The sequence below is a fragment of the Fundulus heteroclitus genome, chromosome 17 (genome assembly GCF_011125445.2).
Source record: "Fundulus heteroclitus isolate FHET01 chromosome 17, MU-UCD_Fhet_4.1, whole genome shotgun sequence".
NCBI lineage: Eukaryota > Metazoa > Chordata > Actinopteri > Cyprinodontiformes > Fundulidae > Fundulus > Fundulus heteroclitus.
The window spans coordinates 22463727-22482045 of record NC_046377.1 but is presented as its reverse complement, the minus strand read 5'-3'; the positions used below and the strand labels follow the sequence as shown (position 1 = coordinate 22482045).

The window sequence follows — 18319 nt, the reverse complement described above, 5'->3', positions numbered from 1 at the left end:
AACAAACAAACAAACATGATTCATGTCGGTCCATCACATAAAAATCCAGATAAAATCTATTTTTTATTCACTTTTCACAAACATTATCTGCCTCCCTGAGTCAGATAATTGTTTGTGTCTGTTTCTTGGTCCTGTGGTTGATTTGGCTGCAGGAGGGGCCTGAAAGGGGAGGGCTCAGCAGCCTGAAGTAGAAAAGGATCACGCCCTGCGTGTGTGAGGGAAAGCTGCCAGGTGAAGCAGGTTCTGCTCCGATTGTTCAGCTTCAGCCTTGTGACTGTGAGGAGCTGCGAGTCTCAGAGAGAAACCATGGCTGTCAGTAGGTGCGTCAAGTATCTGGTGTTCCTCTTCAACCTCCTCTTCTGGGTGAGTCTGACACATTTAACGTCATTTTGCTTCATCTGTTTAAACAGGCCTTATTTTTGGCTTCCACCTGCTGTGAGGCTGACTCTCTGTTTCACAGCTCAGTTCAGGTTTTAACCCTGATATTTTTGCTCTCACCCTGGCTAGTTTTAACCTCTTCCATGGAACCGGTTTTTGTGGTTCTTTGGGTCTCGCCCTCAAACAAAACAGCAGCTCAGTTTCTGGGCGTGGTCCTCTCTTTGGGCTCACTTCATCCATGGCCTCTCTCCCCATTGTCTTCCTGTTTACTGGAGTTAGTTAGTTAGTTAGTTATTTAGAGCAGTTCCTGTTTCTGCAGAAGCCATTTGTCTCTCATTCATCTTAATTTCTCTATAACAACCTGCCTGGTCCAGAGGCAATGGACCAGGCAGGTTGTTCCGCCGTTGATGCACAACTTATACGTTTTGATGTTTCCTGTCTGCTCTGCTAAACTTTAATTTATTTTTAAAGCCTTAATTGTCCCCAACACCAAATAAAACAAACTCTTTATTTTTATTTATTTTTTTACTTTTTCAGAAAAAAAGTAAAAGGGCTGATTTGCTGCATTTTAATGTCTTAAATGTTTTTACTAAATGCGCAAAACTGCACCGACAAGTTTTCTTATCAGAAATCTGCCTCCAGGATCAACTACAGGCACAGGACACCGAGTTAAATACAACAGCAAATTAACAATTGGCTGAAAAAGACTTAAAAAAAAAAAGACTTAAAAAAACAAACATTTCTGGTTAAATTGATCCACATTTAGCTGTTTGTAATTCAAGTTTTTATGCATATAGAAGTAGTCCAGTCTGACGTCTAACTTAAAGTGTGTTTTTTTTTTTTTTTTTTTTTTTTTTTTTTTTTTTTTTGTGGCTTAAATTCTGCAACATTTTAGCTTAAAACCACAGGGGGGGTTAGCAATATACGCTTTAAATCTTTTTCAAAAGTGGTGATAAAGGACTATTCACAGTTTCTTGCAGTATTTTTCAGGTAAACTGTATGGCTGTGACTGCATATCGGTCATTGCCCAATACTGTCCTTAGAACTAATTAAAAATGTAACGTGTACTAAAACAAAATTTGAAATGTTTAATTGGGACTCTATATGCATAAAGAAGTGCTAATTTTATTACCTAATTATATTTTTGATCTTCTTGATGCCCTCAACAAAGCAACAGTGGAGAAAATGGCAACAATTAACAATCCTGACATATGTTGCGTTAAATGTGGAGCTGTAGGCTTCTGATTCAGGCTGAAGATGTAAAGCAGAATAAGAACATTCCAAACTGCACGGGAACGTGGAAGTGTTTCTGCTTCAGCGCGCCTGAAGTGAGTCATTAACCGGACTCTGTGGAGGTGACTGCATGTTGGAACATGTAGAAGGAAACCAGCCCATCTGCGTTGAAATCTGTCATTAAACCCGCTTCACGATCTCATCCGTTCAAACTGGACGTCTAACGGACGTCTTCAGCATCTGTCAGTTTTAGAAGATGATGTTTGGGCATTTTGATGGGAGCGTTTTGCAACTAGACTGGGTCTCAACTTGCTTTGGTTCCTCAGGGGAGCAAATAAAACCAGTTTTTGATGTTGGCTAATCTTCCTGCAAACAAAACTGGTTCTACTGTAGCTGTTTTCATAACCTTTCATGGTCTAGGCTTGTCTAGTACACAGCTGAGCTGTTTTTATAAATGAACAGTTGCATAAAAAGTCTTTGAATGCCTTAGGCGGCATGACTTTACGGTCTTTGTAATAAAAACGTTTCTGTCCAGAGCTCAAAGTTGATAAATGCCTGCAGGGGATGTTTGTGCTGGGCCTGTTGATGGCCGTGCCCATAAAGGTGTGACCGGCTGCTTCCTCTAAACAGGCACCAGGTTCAGGAGAACAAAAGTATTTGTCCTGATCTTTACACTGCTAAACACATCGGCTCTGTATCAACCTGTTTCAAGACTTTGCTGGATTAACTTGGATGCTTGTCTGTGTCTGCTGTGGGTTAACACAATTTCAACCCAAAATAAACCAGTAACTTTATTTTAGTTTTACCTAACTGATTTAACTCATACCTGTTTCAAATTATATTTGTGCCCAAGCTCTGGACAAAACGATATTTTAAAATTTTATTGATAAACCAAAGTACCAAACATCCAGGGATCAAACACTGGGCTAAGGATACACACCATTTTTCATTATCTTAAAGGTATATAGCCACGTAATATGCTTATTTAAAAAAAACAACGGTTTGATTATAATAAAATAAGGTTATATACACCAATCCATCTTGATTTCCTTTTTGAGCTGAAAGATCATTTGCTCTTGGGTGTAATAATCCGATATAGACAGACGTGGCGCCATCTAGTGGCAGTATTGCAGAACTATCACAATGCTGGTTTGCTTAATTTATAAATGACTTGTAAATAATGCTAGACTGAGCCTGACCCTCTGCAACGCCTCGTAGTAAAGCGGCAGCTCGCTGTGATCAAAGACCATTGTTATTAAATAAAACGATCTACAGCAACTTTAAGAGCCTCATATCAGAACATTTACTCACGTCAGTCAACTCTGCGTCACATCTGAGCCTCGGCAGGTTTAGCATCTGCTTCAGTGAACGCCAACATTCGTACTATATTCTGAGCCACATTCCAGGCTTTTCCGTCTTGGAATCATAATTATCTTTTATTTATTTTATTTTATTTTTTCTTTCCACTGGATCTTGGACCTTTCTTCATTGTTTAACTGGGAGATGCTAATAGCCTTTAGCCGCCTCCTTGTTTTAACCCCTGCTGCAAATGCGTAGTATGTACTTCTGTTAAAATCATAAACACAAAAGGCTTTATTTACTAACAAATTGAGCAAAAACAAAGCACAAAATAAATAATATGGCAGCAGGATGTGATAATCTTTCATATACTCTGTATGCAACCAGAGTGAGCTACTGATGTATAAATAAAAAGTAAAATAACGTGGCTATGCACCTTTTTAATCGGCCAGTTCTAGCTGGACCTGATCAGAAACGGTAACCAGGACATGCTCAGAGACGGCGTTCAGTTTTGACAAAATTGAATATTTTAGCCTCTCGTACCTTTCTGCCATCATTGGGTTTAAAGTCCCAGTAATGAGCAGTTTCTAAGATGCACATCCTGGTGTTCAGTCGCTCGACTTCCGTTCTGTTGATGGTGCAACAAGATGGCTGAAAACCAACAACACGAGATTAGTGAAGTTACTGGAAACTAACGGGTCTGCTGACCTGGTCCAGTCTCTGTTCCTCCAGGCCTAAAGTCACACCTTTCCTGATCGGCTTATTCCATCTTCTCCACTCTTACCTATAAGGGAACCATCAGTGTGTTTGGCAATTTTAGTCAATTTTTTTTTTTTTTTATTCTATTTTTTTCTGGATCCACAAATTGGGACTTGCTGTTTAAAACCAGGCAGGGGCGGTAAGCTCCTGTAGAGCCATCAGGACTAATAAAACCAAGTCGTCTGGCGCTATCTATGAAGTTTACCTGGTTGTCTGGTATCTTTTTAGAAGTTCACGATTTATGCTTGATTTAAATGTGGGAGCAGCTGCTCCCCTGAAGTCATGTCCTGTTACAATCCCTGTATTCTGGATTATTTATTTATTCTTTTGTTTTGTTGGAAAGACCAGATATTTAGCTTTTCCCTCCTGTTTAAACGTAAATCCTGCTGAGTTTATTCCAGTCCTTGTTTCCAGAAATGTCCTTGGATCAATGCTAACTTGATTTCCTGCCATTTGTTGGACGATGGACATTGAGTGTTTGCTCAGTGATGGAGATGCTGAGGGTGGAGTCGGCTCCTTATTTACTCCGTCAGGAAATAAAAAAAACTGACTTTAAAGTCAAATGATGGATGCATCTGAGCAAGATCTAACTAAATGAGTTTATCGGCTTCAAGTCCTCTCCGTTCTGCTGTCCTGAGTATACATGGTGGGTTGATTGGATTTTAAAAACATGCAAAAAGACCTCTGTGTGCCCCTTGAGGCATGAATGTTTTAATTTTAATTTTTTAATAATTAGACAATCGCCAAACTAAAGGAAACTATTTCCTCTTTTTCCCTTTTTTAATGGTTGAACTAGACTTGAATTCTAAAGCCTCCTGTCTCACTGGGTGTTTGAGTCCAGCAACAAAGATCTTTCCAGACACTAATTGTTTAATGGTCCCAGAAGGGGAAGCAGAGAGGAAATTGTTTCTGCATGTTTGATTTGCTCATATCCTTTATGCACATGATTGACTAGCAAAAAGCCTCCATCTGACTCTGTAGGCAGGTGTTTGTTTTCTTCCTTCAGCAAAGTGTGGCAAGTGGGTGTGTGGGTGTTGGTGTGTTTTTTTTTTTTTTTTTTTTTTTTTTTTTTTTTTTTTTTTTTTTTTTTTTTTTTTTAAATACGCAAAACTTGATCTGAGAATTGATTGCTATTTTCTCATCAGTTTGCTAAAAAGCTAAATTTTTTTGGCTATTTCTGCAGCTTTTTATCGGCTCAACTAACTGAGCAATATACCACTACTAAAATTGTAGTGGTACTTTTTAAAAAAAAAAAAAAAAAAAAAAGTTTAGAACGGCCACCGGGGTGTCCTCAGATTGACCAGACAGCTTAATTCACAAGGTTTGCTCTAAATTAAGAATTTTTTTTTCTTTTTTTTCTTTTTTTTTATGTATGCAAGGGTAAACATTTTGTAAATCTGTATAAAATATTTTTGAAGGACAGATGATGGGTGGATTGGTGCAGATGAGCTGCATGGTCTTGATCTGGGTACTTTCACTGTTAGGTGTCCATTAGAGGGACAGCCTGTGGCAGCTGGTTTGAGTAAATTTTGCTCTGTAGCGCCACCTGCAGGTAAAGGTTGAAATGGTTTATGTGCAGGATGTGTGGGGTCTGCAGAGATGTTGGCTACTCTTCCCCTGACCCTTGACCTGTACAGGTCCTCCCTGCAGACCTGAAACCTGGTTGCAGTCTGGACTCGTCCTGTTTTCTGGACAAACCACGCAGGATGGACTGAATGTTGGCAAAGCAGAAGACGGCCAGCAGTTTGTACTCTAGTTGCAGCTGGAGGGATGGTGTCTGCTTGGCCCCTCCTCAGCACCCGGGCTGGTTTTCACTCATGGATGCTGTTCAGAGGCGGGCTGCTTCCTCAGAACTTATCCAAAGCAGACAGGAAGAGAGGAAGAGGAACGATTTGTCTGCTGAACTTGTTTCGCGTCACACTGCAGTGGCTGCCTGGCATGCATGATGACGGTCCACCTCCCTGGAAATCTGATACTTAATCAGTGGTTTTGCATGTGGTCCAAATCAGACCACACCTTCATGCGAAACTTTAATTTGATTAAAAAAAATTCTTAAATTTGCTAGACTTGACTTTAGAACCAGTGCCCATCATTTTTAGCCCCATTTTAGGATGTTGGATACACTTTTTTTGCAACTTTTTATATTTCTATGTATTTTTTTTCTATATACTTTTTTTTTTTTTTGCATCCATTTTGATCACCTCTGTAATCTCCTATGATCTGCAGCTTCCCCAAGTAAATGACGTGATATATTCATGCTATCAGGAGGAGTTTGCTCAGTTGTGGTTATAGTCTTTTATAAATAAATGGGTCCACACTGGCACTACAACAATCAATGAAAAGGCTCTAATCTCATGTTTCATTCATCTATAATGGAAAACTATAACACACAGTGCAAAAAGTGGTTTTCTAACCGGTAAGACTGGAAGCTGTAGTTTGGGTTTGGTCTAACAGTCTCATTGGCCTTTCAGCTTAACGACTGCATTCTTTGAAACTGATTCTTAGAAAAGTCACTGTTGGCGGGAAAAATAAAGACAATGACTTAATGCAACAATTAAAGGGGTATAACCTGTTTGTGGTGTCTGAGACAGGATTGGACACATGAGAACATGATTGAATGTCTGAGTCAAACTGGATTATAATGCTGGATTGGCATGAATACAGGATGGGATTTTTGGCTCTGTTGCACATTGACTCACTAAAACAACCTGTGAGTCACTGCAGAGGGATGAAACGCCCATGAAACTACCAGTGTTTTTTTGGAAATTAGCTAATTGCCTCAGTTAACCAAGCTAAGGTACTCAGGAGCCACTGATCTATGTTCAAAACTGTTAATTTTTGTTTTTGAACCGAACAGAAGGGGAAATGTTGAAAAACTCCATAATGTAGTTTGACATATCAAAAGTAGACTTCAGTTAAAATTAATCCAGATTATAGCCTACAATCAAATATGAAGTCATCAAACTGGGATTATATCAACAGTTTTAAATGTTAGACTGAGTGTTGCCAAGATATAGGATTAAAATCAAATTGCTCTGATATTATTCACTCCAATTCTATTGTTACCCTTTCATGTTATAATCCTGTCACAACGACCACCATTTTAATTTGTAATCCAAAATCCTCTTGGTTCTTCTTGTAAATCCTTAAATTGATCTAGATTACCTTCAGTTAAACACTTTTGAGAGACTAAACTATTGATGATCAACTGATCTGAGCTCTTTTATTTTTTTATTTTTATTTATTTTTTATTTTTTTTTATTTAAACTTTGGTGCAGTTTAGATCGTTGACAAAATGCTGTTACTAACACTCAGATTTCACTATAATCCCAATAAAACAGTTTTATAAACCCAGTTAATTATAATCAAAATATTTCCTTTTAGAGTCATCCCAACTATAAAATACAAAAGCAGGTATTCTTACTGGCAAACCAATAATCCAGGGATGATTCTAGTTTAAATGTTGATCGCTTTAATCAATGTCAAGTCCCACAGCTCTAATATGGATTGATTTTAAATATTAACCATTATAAGAACATAACTTTATTTGTAAATAAAAAATAATCAAACTGTTCTAGAGGTTGAAATTTGATTTTAAAATTCTTATTTTTAGTGTTTCTCAGACTACTTTTAATCTTCTTTGGTCTTTATCTCTGAGGTCAGTGGGTGTGTTTGTTTCTCTTTGAATCAGTGATCACTATGTCACTCTGCAGGTTTCCCTTTGTGTGCGTTTTACGTCACAGTAATCCCTGGTACAATCTCCCAGAATTATCTAGAAGGAGATCTGGAGTATTTTTCTCCATCCGTTGACAAGGTTTGGTGTAAACATGGCCTTTAGTTTCTGTCAGCTAAAACACAAAGGGGCTTTTTCAGTCCAGCATCCAGTAAAAGTTTCCACTCCTCGGCTCTAGAGCTGAAGTTCTTAGTGAGACTAAACTGATTTTGGTGTTTGCCTACAAACTGACGAGTTTTTAAGGTGTTTCCACACAAACAGGATGAGTGTTTTTTTTTTTTTTTTTTTTTTTTTTTTATGTGCCGCTACCAGCAGCTCGTTCTGTTTGTAGATAAACCGGCTCCAGTTATTTTCCAGTGGCCGAAACTGTTTAGTTCAGGATTTCTCATCAGCTGACTGGGGGAAGACTCTGAGTTCTTCCTGGTCGTCACTGTGCTTTACGTTTTTAACTTTGAATTAGGCTATAAAGGAAAATCGGTGTCACAACTGTATTGTGGATGGAAAATTGGCTCGGATTACGTAAATTTCTCTCTAACTGTTCTGCTGCTGCATTCTTTTGACAATTATTTGGAAGCATTTCCTGTTGTAAGGCAGCAACGATTGGAATGTCTCACTATAGGGAGTTTGGCCTCAACATTTTCAGGTTTAGCTCTTTTGTAAGAGAATCAAAGTAATGTTAAACTAAACGACGGCAGCTGAAATGTGAAGGCGAACACGAAGGTTTTAGTCTTCAGGGCATGAATAGTGAGGCACCTTGGATGCTAATAGCTGTGAAATTTTAAATTTATGTTTAGTAAAACTGTTTATGAAGATGGAATTTGAGCATATCTCAAATTCCATCTTCATAAACAAATAGCTTGAGAAAGAAGTGGATTTCTATCTCTGCATTCTATAAGCTACAACAACATGTCGTCTGCATTAAGTGTTGCTTTAGATGAGAGAATCTTTGTGGACCGTAGAGAAAATCTAACCCCTTGTACCACAGCCTTACTCTGCCCACATCTATTATTTGAAAAACATGTACCTAGAAGAGGCAGGGGGGACACAGGCATAGTCTGGGCTGTTAAAGGTAAATAAATGTATAGAATGCTAAGCTAATCATCATTCTAAAAAAATCTCCAGCTTGCTCCAGAGGCGTGTATGAGATGGAGTCTCCTTTTTATATTCCATTGTCAGTTTTTCTGAGTGATGTCACAGCGTGTTTTGAGCCAGTGGCAATACTCATTAAAATTCATTCAGGATTAAAAAAAAAAAAAAAAAAAAAAATAGCCAGACAAAGTCAGTTTGGAGGTTAGTTGTTCTTTAAACGGTAAAGATGATGAAGCAACAGTTTTTCTACAGAAAACTTTTTAAATTAAACCCCTTATGGTATTGTAAAAATGTTCTAAAACCAGAAGTCATGATTAAAACCTCTAAGTGAAAAATGGCTATGTTAAGTAGGATTTTTTTTTTTGTAACATTTTATGAATACTTTTCACACTACTTTTAATGAAATGATTAATTTGTACTTGATTAATGTACTGGACTTACTGGTAAGGTGGCCAAGGGTGTGGGCCTGAGAATCCTTGTCGTTCAGCAAGACTTGGGCGTGGTGCTGTTGTTTAAAAGCAGCTTCTGCTAATGTCGTGCTTTAGTTCTGTCCATTCAGTAGTTCAGGGGATTCATCTGTTAAGAATAACTAATTACAAAGGAGATTTTTTTCTTTTTTCTTTTTCTTGAAGGGCATAAAATAATCGTGATTTAAGGGAGACATAGAAAAGCAAGTGTCAGATTTAATATCACAGATTTAATATCACTTTTTTTACACAGCAAAACTAACATTCCAGACAATGACACTAAATATAAAAATGTAGCCATCCTGTGGGCCATGTTTAATGGGTAGTAGGTGTGAAATTTTAGTGACGATGTAAGAATTTGTCCCAGCAAAAATGGATGCTTGTTCATTTTTGGAAAGGTCAGGTTTTTAATGACATCCTAATTGGATTATGTACTCAAAGCCTTTTTAATCAGCCATATATCTTAGCTTTTAATATAGTGAGCAGGGCAACAAGTATCCAGGTGTCAACAGCAGTGTTTCTTTTTTTTTTTTTTTCTTCTTCTTTGTCAAAGGTTATATTTGTGGCTGGGAATGAACTAAAACACGCGGCCAGAGCATCGAGGAAAAACATTTGACTCAAAAGATTAGGAAACTGTACTTCTGTTGTGGCAAACGTCTGACCATGTCCTTTTTTTTTCATTTTTTTCTCTCCCTTGTTTTCAAAACTAATTTCAGTTTAATTCACAATTAAGTTGGATTTTTATTGTAGAAAACGAAAATACGGCCCCTGAGTGCTTAATACTCTGGTGCAAACAGTTTGGACACCCCTGTTGTTCTCATTTATCCACTTACTCTGGAACAGCATCTGTCAGGTCTGCAGCATGTGCTCCTCAGATTAAATATTAATGCTGGATATTCACTCCCAGCAGCATGTTTATGGTGGATGTTTGTGCGAGGGTGGACTAATGCATGTTTTATCGCCTCCAAGCCGCACCCACAGAGCAGCTGGACTGCAGGATGCACAACTAGGATCAGGTGTTGAGTTTTGGATTTCAAACGGGTTGAGTTTTATAAAAAAAAAAAAAAAAAAAAAAGCGCAGTGGGAAGGTCGTGGACTTTAACATTTCTGTTTCTCTGGGAGGCAATAGTGCAAAGTCTCTGCAATGACGAACCTAATGGTGGAATACTGTATTCCAGGAATATGGTGTCTGATCTTCCCCCTAAAGGATCATCTTTTGTCTTTGACTTGCAGCGACAGCCAGAAGTTTCCATCTATTCTGATTAAATGGAAACGCTGAAATTAATTGGGCTTAATTTGCAATAGTGCCTCAAATGGTCTATATGACTAGAACCAAAACTAGACATCAGAGCCACATTCACCCCCACAGTCTTCTAATGAAGCTTTTTCTTTTCTTTTCTTTTTATTTAAATTTTAGAAAACGCAAACTTTGACATTTAAACAAGTTTAACAGCGAGATGAAGAATGAGGATATCAGCTAAAAAAGGAACATTTTATAATTAGGTTGCTACAGTAGATCCTGATAATTTACCACTGGTTCAGGGTTTTAGGAAGAACTTAAATTATTTATTTTTAAGAAATTTACATCAGTTTGTTCTTGAAATGATTTTTTTTTTATGTTTAGCTTGGAAATTAATACCGTTATCAAGTTTAAGGTGCAACTGATGTATTTTTGATGCCCACAGTGTTCAGCTGAAGGTTATGGGTTTTGTTCTCCTAGTGATGCATCAGCGCCACCTAGTGCATGTGAAATTAATCCACAACATCAGGCGTTTTCTAAACTCTAGTCCTCAGGGGTTGGTGTCCTGTGACTTTAAGATGCTTTCAAAGCCCAACGCCTGAATCACCTCTCATTCCTCAGCTGATTAAATGCTCTGTTTAACGGTAGTCTTAAAGTCTTACCAGTTTTAATGTTTTTCTTTTATCCCAGGTGGAGGATGAAAGCTTATTCTGGTCAGGTTTAATAGAAACTGACTATCACAGAACTGGCAACCAAGCCAACCCATTTCATTTTCCTTCGTTCCTCCTCAGATATGCGGCTGCGTCATCCTTGGAGTTGGGATCTACCTGAAAGTCAGCAAAGATGGAAACGCGGTGAGAATCGATGCATCATCTTTGCCTCTGGATTAAACCAGTTAACTGCAGCATGGTCATCAAAGCTGATCCGTTTCTTCAACTGAGCATTTTTTTAATTATTTTTTTTAACTAAAACTGCTGGATTATCCTAATCTGGGTTCATGACTAAAAGGCTTCTCCTGTTTTTTTTTTTATCACCACTACAGATCACAGATCAATATCTTCCTAGCTTTGAGCTGATGATCTCCATCGGGGTGATCATCATGGTGATCGGCTTCCTGGGCTGCTGTGGAGCCTACAGGGAGAACCGCTGCATGCTGATGATGGTAGGGGTTGTTCCACGTGAACGTAAACCAAAATATTCCACTTTTTATGCAACTGCTGACTTGTGAGGCTGTTGTCCAAACGCTGAACCACTGCTGCAGGTTTGACGCCTCAATGTTATCAATTAGCAGAGTTTTTAAATTGATAAAGGTATGTTCTAGGTGTGGGATATTATTTCTATTGCTGGGTTGTTTTGCGTGCTGTCTCCATTTGCAGGTGCAGTTTGAAACATAATTAAAATGGCACCCAACTTGTAACAGGTTTTTGTTAACAAATGAAGGTTTTTGTTAACAAATGAAGGTTTTTGTTAACAAATGAAGGTTTTTGTTAACAAATGAAGGTTTTTGTTAACAAATGAAGGTTTTGTCCTGGCAGAAATCTGCTTTTTATACTGATAAACTGGTTGAAGGTCCTGGAACGTAAATCCTGTCAAATAACTATGAGAATGAGTTTAATTACCAAGTAGTAATTCACACATGAGGAATTTACTCTGCAGATAAAGAGATACATGTAGAAGGAAAACATGCAGCTGGCATAAAAAAATAAATGTCATATGGAATAAATAATATGGCTGGCTGGATCTGATGAGTGTTCTCAAACTAAAATGCATATTATATTTTTAAGGAGAATATGAACTGTATTCGAAAAGGTTAATTAGGGGGTGGTGGCCTAGTGGTTAGAGCACGGAGCTTCAGTCCCAGAGGTTCTGAGTTCAACTCCCACAAGCTTCCATTCTGGGTCCCTGAGCCAGACCCTTAACCCCCAATTACTCCCCAGGCGCCGCACAGTGGCAGCCCACTGCTCCCCAAGGGAATGGGTTAAGATGCAGAAGTGAATTTCTCCATTGTGAGATCAATAAAGTTTTTTATTATTATTATTATTATTATTATTATTATTATTATTATTATTATTATTATTATTACCCAAAGTGCTGGAAATATCCAGCAAGACCAAAGCTGGTTAAAAGTGTCTAGGACTCTTTAGAAATGAACTGAGGTAAATATTTGTTCTACTTCTGCAGTTTTTCATCCTCCTCCTCCTCATCTTCATCCTGCTGTTGGCCGCAGGCATCCTGGCAGCCGTCCAGCAGAACAAGGTAAGATGGAAGAAGCTTTTTTTTTTTTTTTTTTTTTTTTTTTTTTCCTGCCTTGACATCAGTTCATTGGATGATGATGATTTTTATTTTTTGTGTGTAGGTGAAGGACTGGGTGGAGGGAAAGCTGAAAGAAATAACACCAATTGACAGCCAGCCACAAAACGTGAGGGAAGACATGGAGAAACTGCAGCGTGAGGTATTTATCCAGCTCCACATCCAGTTAGACAAACACGTCCCAGAAAGTATTTAATGTGCATACTTTGCACAAAAGCAAAACTCCAGTATTTTTCTTTTTAAATCAAATTGGTAGTTTATACAATAAATTATTGTCTTATTTGTTGCGCTTTAATTTTTATGGCTTGTATCAACTTATTTGAACACTAATTGTAAAGTTGTAGGACCATTAAACATTTAATTAAAAAGATTTTGATGTAAATGGACTTTAGTATTAGAGAGAGGATCACATGAAGGATTGATAAATCCCTCTGAAGTCTATGAAGTCCAGCTGTTTAACACAATAGGCTTTCTGGCTTGGTCATAAATCGGGTTTTCAACCTTCAACTGGCCCAGACCGACTTCAGAGCCAAAGTTAAAAGAAATGAGCTGCAACATTTAAAATGGTTTCAATGCATCAATCTCATGTGGTGATAAACAAATCGGTGAAAGGATGAATTAACCGTTGGTGATCCACTGATTTTTGAGTTGTGATCAAAACCTTGGACCAATTATTAACAGATTATTTGAGTCTTTCTGGCTGGAAACCGTGCAGATGCAGTCATCTTCTCCTCCAAAAACATCAGGGCTGTTTAGCAGCTTATTGCCTGCGTTATACTGCCACCTACTGGTCTCTGGGAAGGAAACAAATCTTAAACTACACCTTAAATGTTTGGAACCACAACTTTTAGTTGGATTTAAAAAGGCATAAGAAAATGGATTTAATATATTTCCAGTTGAAGTGTTGCGGACTCACAAAGGGACCTTCAGACTGGACAAAGCTGCCAGACTCCTGCCGCTGCAACTCCACTGCTGTGGACAAATGCCCCAGTAAAATCTATCAGGAGGTGAGACCAAGCTTTGCAGAAATGATGCAACACTGACCTGTTGATGTGAGTTCTGAGCTATAATGTTGTCTTTTTGTCCCCACAGCCCTGCGTGACCAAAATCATCGATTACATGAAGAGCAACATGGAGCTTTCATTAGGAATAGCCTTCGCTATCGCCGTCATTCTGGTCAGCACGCACTCACACACAGAGGCACCTATAAACATGTTAAATGCTTCTAAAACAACCAAGAAAATTACATTTTATTGGAGCAGATTAATCTTACAATGATCTATAACAAATTCAGTCTAAATGAATGTCATGTTAAAGGAATGTAACAAAATAGCACAATTAGCAGCGCCCCTGCTGGTAGTACGTGGTACTGCTGTCCTGTCTTGTCAACCTGACAGCAGCTGGTGTTCTCCTGTTGCCTTCAGCTCAATCTGCAGGTTTTCCTGATGGGTTTGGGGACTTGGCTGAACATGGGAGAAGTTTAATCTTCTTCTGCTGAACCATTTTTGTCAATTAGGCTTCAGATTTCAGATCTCCATTTGCAGGTGCAATTTGAAACATTAATATGGCATCCAACTTCTAAAAACAGGTTTTTGTTAACAAATGAAGCTTTTAGGTCTTGGCAGAAATTTGCTTTTAATTCCAATATTTAACTGGTTGAAGAGCCTGAAATGTAAACCCTGTCAAATAATTATGAAAATGAGCTTCATTACCAAGTAGTATTTCACACGTACAAGGAATTTACTTTGCAGATAAGGAGATACACGTAGAAGAAAAACATGCAGCTGTTTAATCTTTTTCTGCTGAACTGTTTTTGCCAATTTGGCCTCAAATTTCAGATCATTATTACTTGAAAAGACCCAAAATGATCCAATTCTTTTGGTTTCTGGCAGTGTCTAGTTTCATGCGCTCTAACGAGGTCCACAGCATCACACATCCTCCACCAAACTTATAGATGAGCTGAAGTTTCTTTTCCACCTTAAACTTTAGTGATCTGACAAAAACGTGTTTGATTGGGGAAAAAGCCCATTTTGGTCCACTTTTCCCAAAGCTGACAGAAAAGGCTTTATCCTGGGAGGTGACCCAACCAACCAGTGGGCTTTTCTAATTGTTCTGGAGACTCAAAGATGCCCGTCTTTCCGGGTTCTCGATAGTTGGTCTGTCTTTATCCTGCGTTGCATCCTCCACACTGTGCACCGAGGCAGCATGAGCCTCATCAGCGCTGCAGCTAACCCTTTAAAAGGAAGTGGCGTCTTTGTCGCATTATTTTTGTTCCCCAGAAGTACCAGACCTTAAATCATAGTTCCTAGACACTAAAAATAACTTTGTCCAGGTGTTGGTTTAAAAATACTGGAGTTGCTTATTTTGATATGTTTTGTACAGGTAAAATGGGTTTTAGCTTCATTTGAGATTATTTTATTTCAATAAAACAATAGAGGTTTGTTAGGGGGTAAGAATTAATTTTTTTTTGGATCAAAAAGCATTTTAAGCTGCCAAAACTGTAAAATATTTTCAGTGTTTGTCCTTTTTTAAGTAACTAGAAAAAGCTGTTCCTGCGTAACAGCAAGTGAGAATGCTAATCTGCAGAATGATTTGAGCAGAAGATGCAAAAGATCCCTGCAGAACAGGAAAAAGAAACAGAAAAAACTTTGAAATGAAAGAAAAACAAATTTGAACATGAAAGGACAAAAGTAGTAGTAGTAGTAGTATCTAAAACATTTCAAGGAATTTGCATTGATTTCAATGGGAACAACCAAAAAACGCACAAAGTGAAAGCTTTTTAAAGTTAGCATAACCATGAGATATAGCAGTTATCCCAGGAACAAGCTGAACGTTTTGATACCAAAATTGTTGAAGTATGCAGGAGTAGTTAGATACCGACATAATAATAATAATAATAATAATAATAATAATAATAATAATAATAATAATAATACAGGAAAACAATAAGTGAGAATGCTGTATAGCATTCTCACTGATAATGGATGTTTTGATCCCCTGTAGTATTTCACGGACCAAAGCCAGACGGTGTTTTTTTTTTTTTTTTTTTTTTTTTTCTAATCTTAAATTTTCTTTCTCTGCAGATCTTCGGCATGGCCTTCTCCATGACTCTCTTCTGTCAGATCAGGAAGGCCGGCATGACCGCACAGTGAATCTCCTCCGATCAGCCGCTTCCTTCCACAAACCCTGCATAACCTAGCCAACATCAGAGCCAGTGCACCTCGTCCTGAGCTTTTATTGTGAAGGAGCAGGCTAATGTATCGGCCAGTACACCTATAGGGAAGACTTTCCAGGAGCAGGAGAGGCTAATAGTGGTTCAGTTTGTTATATTAACTTCTTGGTGAAACTTAAGCTCTTATGTGAAATTATCTTGATGTTAACCAGTGAAGAACTTGTTGGAGTTTAATTTTATGTGAATAGCTGCCTGTAAAGCTTTTATTGCAGCGATGCTGCCTCAGACATGAAAGTTAAGTTTAAACCTATTTTAGTGAGAATTATAGTTTGGCATCTATATTTAAAAATTATATTTACGTGAATTTACTTTAAACCTCAATCTTCATGACTTAAAAGAAAAACACCAAGCCAAGGCCAAGAAAATGGATTGATTTCAAATATCCCAGTTTTTGTTATTTTCTTAAATGAAATTCATTTAAAAATTTCAATCCCAACCTTTTTTTTACTTTAAGGCAAATACAAATGTTTGGCTTTTAAAGGCGTAGGCGGCAGCAGGTTTCCATAGTTTGTCATTGTGTTTTCCATTTAAACTGTTGTTTCTCAGGAAGTTGTACATTTAAACATCCATTTACGTTTAGACCTTTTTTATAATCAGACATAACCGAGTATTAAGCCTTTACTTTTGCTCTGTTTATTATGGTTGTAACAAAGATTTATTTCTTTAGTTTTACTGGCAGATTTTTGTTTTTAATCAATCTAAACCTGTTGAACTTGAAATATCTTTGTTTTTCATTCAAGAGAAATAAAATTGCATACATATACAGCCAGGCTGGGCAAGTTTTTATTTTTAAAAGTCGCAGAGCTGTAATGCATAAATAAAAGCAAATTGTCTCAAACTGGTGGTAATCCATATTTTTCAGTAGAAACACATTTTAATAACTTACAGATGGTTGCCTGTTTTTTGAATAATCAAACTGAAAAATTGTCTGAAGTTGGAGGGGAAAGATGCAACGAGTTTAAAGCCTGTGATCCGGCAGATAAATGAGCTTTAAACTATTGTACAAGTCTCTCCTGTTGAGCTACATTTTTGTGCAGCAACTCTGGTTCTCCAAAGGAAACGAGTTCCCTCTTGGCACAAAAAAGGGTTTCCACTCAGCTGCCACTAAAATGTTTGGAAATCAAAACTTGTAAACTTTGCTGTTTTGGCTTTAAGGCTAATTGTTAAATAAAAATAGTTAATGGGAATTTGATTCTATTCATATTTTCTAAATTGCTTATTTACAAGATATAAGATGATTTTTTTTTTTAAATACCACTGCAAAATAAATGCAAGAAATTATTTAAGACAATTTGATATTTAAAGCTTTGAGTTATTGACAAAATGCAAATAAAAATTACTGCACAAAACCATATTGCATTTGTCAACAATGCAGTTTAGTTTCTCACAAGAATGTGAGGTTAACTGTGCTTTAACCCTTTAAGGTCCGCACCAAGAAAACTCCAATGAAAATTTTTTTTTTCTTTGCATTTTTCATTCCTTTGGAACATCAATATCAAGGTACAAAAAAAAACATTTTCAAACACCTTCATAGTTTTTAAATCACAGGCCTCTACCAAGCGGTTAAGAATTCCATTTATGGTAAAACTTTGCATAAAATTACTAATGACAAATAATTATTAAAACTGTTATTCGTCTTTATTCTAGTAACAGAGTAGGAAGAACAGACAAAGAGTTGTAATGCATCATAACCAAATATAACTGCAGTTTTGAGGTATTGGATCACCTTTTTATTTAGTATCAATTATTTCTGGTGATATGCAATAAAGCTATGGTTGAATTTGCATGTTGTCTAAGCCATTACAAGGCATTTGTTTGGACAGTAGTATAAAGCTTGGTACTGCACATTACTCCAGACTTTTTGAATTGAGAAAGCTTCCTGGAGAGGAAGCGAAACTTCTTCAACTATGGAAAACAAGTCCAGTTGCTTTGTTTTTTTACTTTTTTTTGGAATGACCATGACCTGGATGACTGAGAATCTTCACCAGCATGCAATAAAGCTCAGCAGGTCGGCATTCAGGCACAAGAAACATTGCACTTTTGACACTTCCACCTTGACCCTCCTGTTGGACAGAGGCTACACTGGCCTCGTTTGTCCCAGTGGAGTGGCAATTGTCAAACATTATCATAATGCACATCTGGCTGGGGCTGAGTAGGTCTTGGAGTGTAACGTTTCTTTGGATGGAACATTTGCAGTGGAGAAGAAGATGGTGGCTTGTTGACTTGCATGAAACTCTGAGCAACTGCCAGACAAAACCTTTTAAAAAAAGAGCGGTTTCTCATTCAGTAGGGCGCAGTCTCTCTTCTGAGTGGGCCAGTCATTTGAGATGCACAGGTCAAGAACGTAGCCAAACAGTGGAAAATACCATCACCTTGATTTTGCTGGGGTCTTGTACATGTGTACCAGCATGTCAGAGATCAATGCCTCCCATGTGTTGATTGTAGGCATGAAGGAGTGATGGCCATGGAACATCAGTCTTTATGTGGGTGTATTTACTCCGTTGTTTAACACTTCCAACAGGCATGATCCCACATGAATTGCTTAGAATGTTGACACATTTATTGTCAAACCATCTCAC

The 18319-nt window shown here is 37.7% G+C and overlaps 1 protein-coding gene across 1 annotated transcript; it reads left to right on the top strand.

Annotated features, from left to right (window-relative positions):
• Nucleotides 1-206: 206 nt before the first annotated feature.
• Nucleotides 207-16578, top strand: LOC105918700 (tetraspanin-8). The gene is made up of 8 exons (XM_036149090.1): nucleotides 207-363; nucleotides 10990-11052; nucleotides 11241-11360; nucleotides 12380-12454; nucleotides 12555-12650; nucleotides 13405-13515; nucleotides 13601-13684; nucleotides 15592-16578. The coding sequence occupies exons 1-8, from the start codon at nucleotides 307-309 to the stop codon at nucleotides 15658-15660; spliced, it is 675 nt and encodes a 224-aa protein (XP_036004983.1). The 5' UTR covers nucleotides 207-306; the 3' UTR covers nucleotides 15661-16578.
• The last annotated feature ends 1741 nt before the right edge of the window (nucleotides 16579-18319 follow it).

What these genes read in the sequence shown, in the direction of transcription:
- LOC105918700 (XM_036149090.1), top strand. Translation starts at nt 307, where the DNA reads ATGGCTGTCAGTAGGTGCGTCAAGTATCTGGTGTTCCTCTTCAACCTC. An exon ending in TCTTCAACCTCCTCTTCTGG is followed by an intron (nt 364 to 10,989) that starts GTGAGTCTGACA and finishes GTTCCTCCTCAG; the next exon opens with ATATGCGGCTGCGTCATCCT. An exon ending in ACCGCTGCATGCTGATGATG is followed by an intron (nt 11,361 to 12,379) that starts GTAGGGGTTGTT and finishes CTACTTCTGCAG; the next exon opens with TTTTTCATCCTCCTCCTCCT.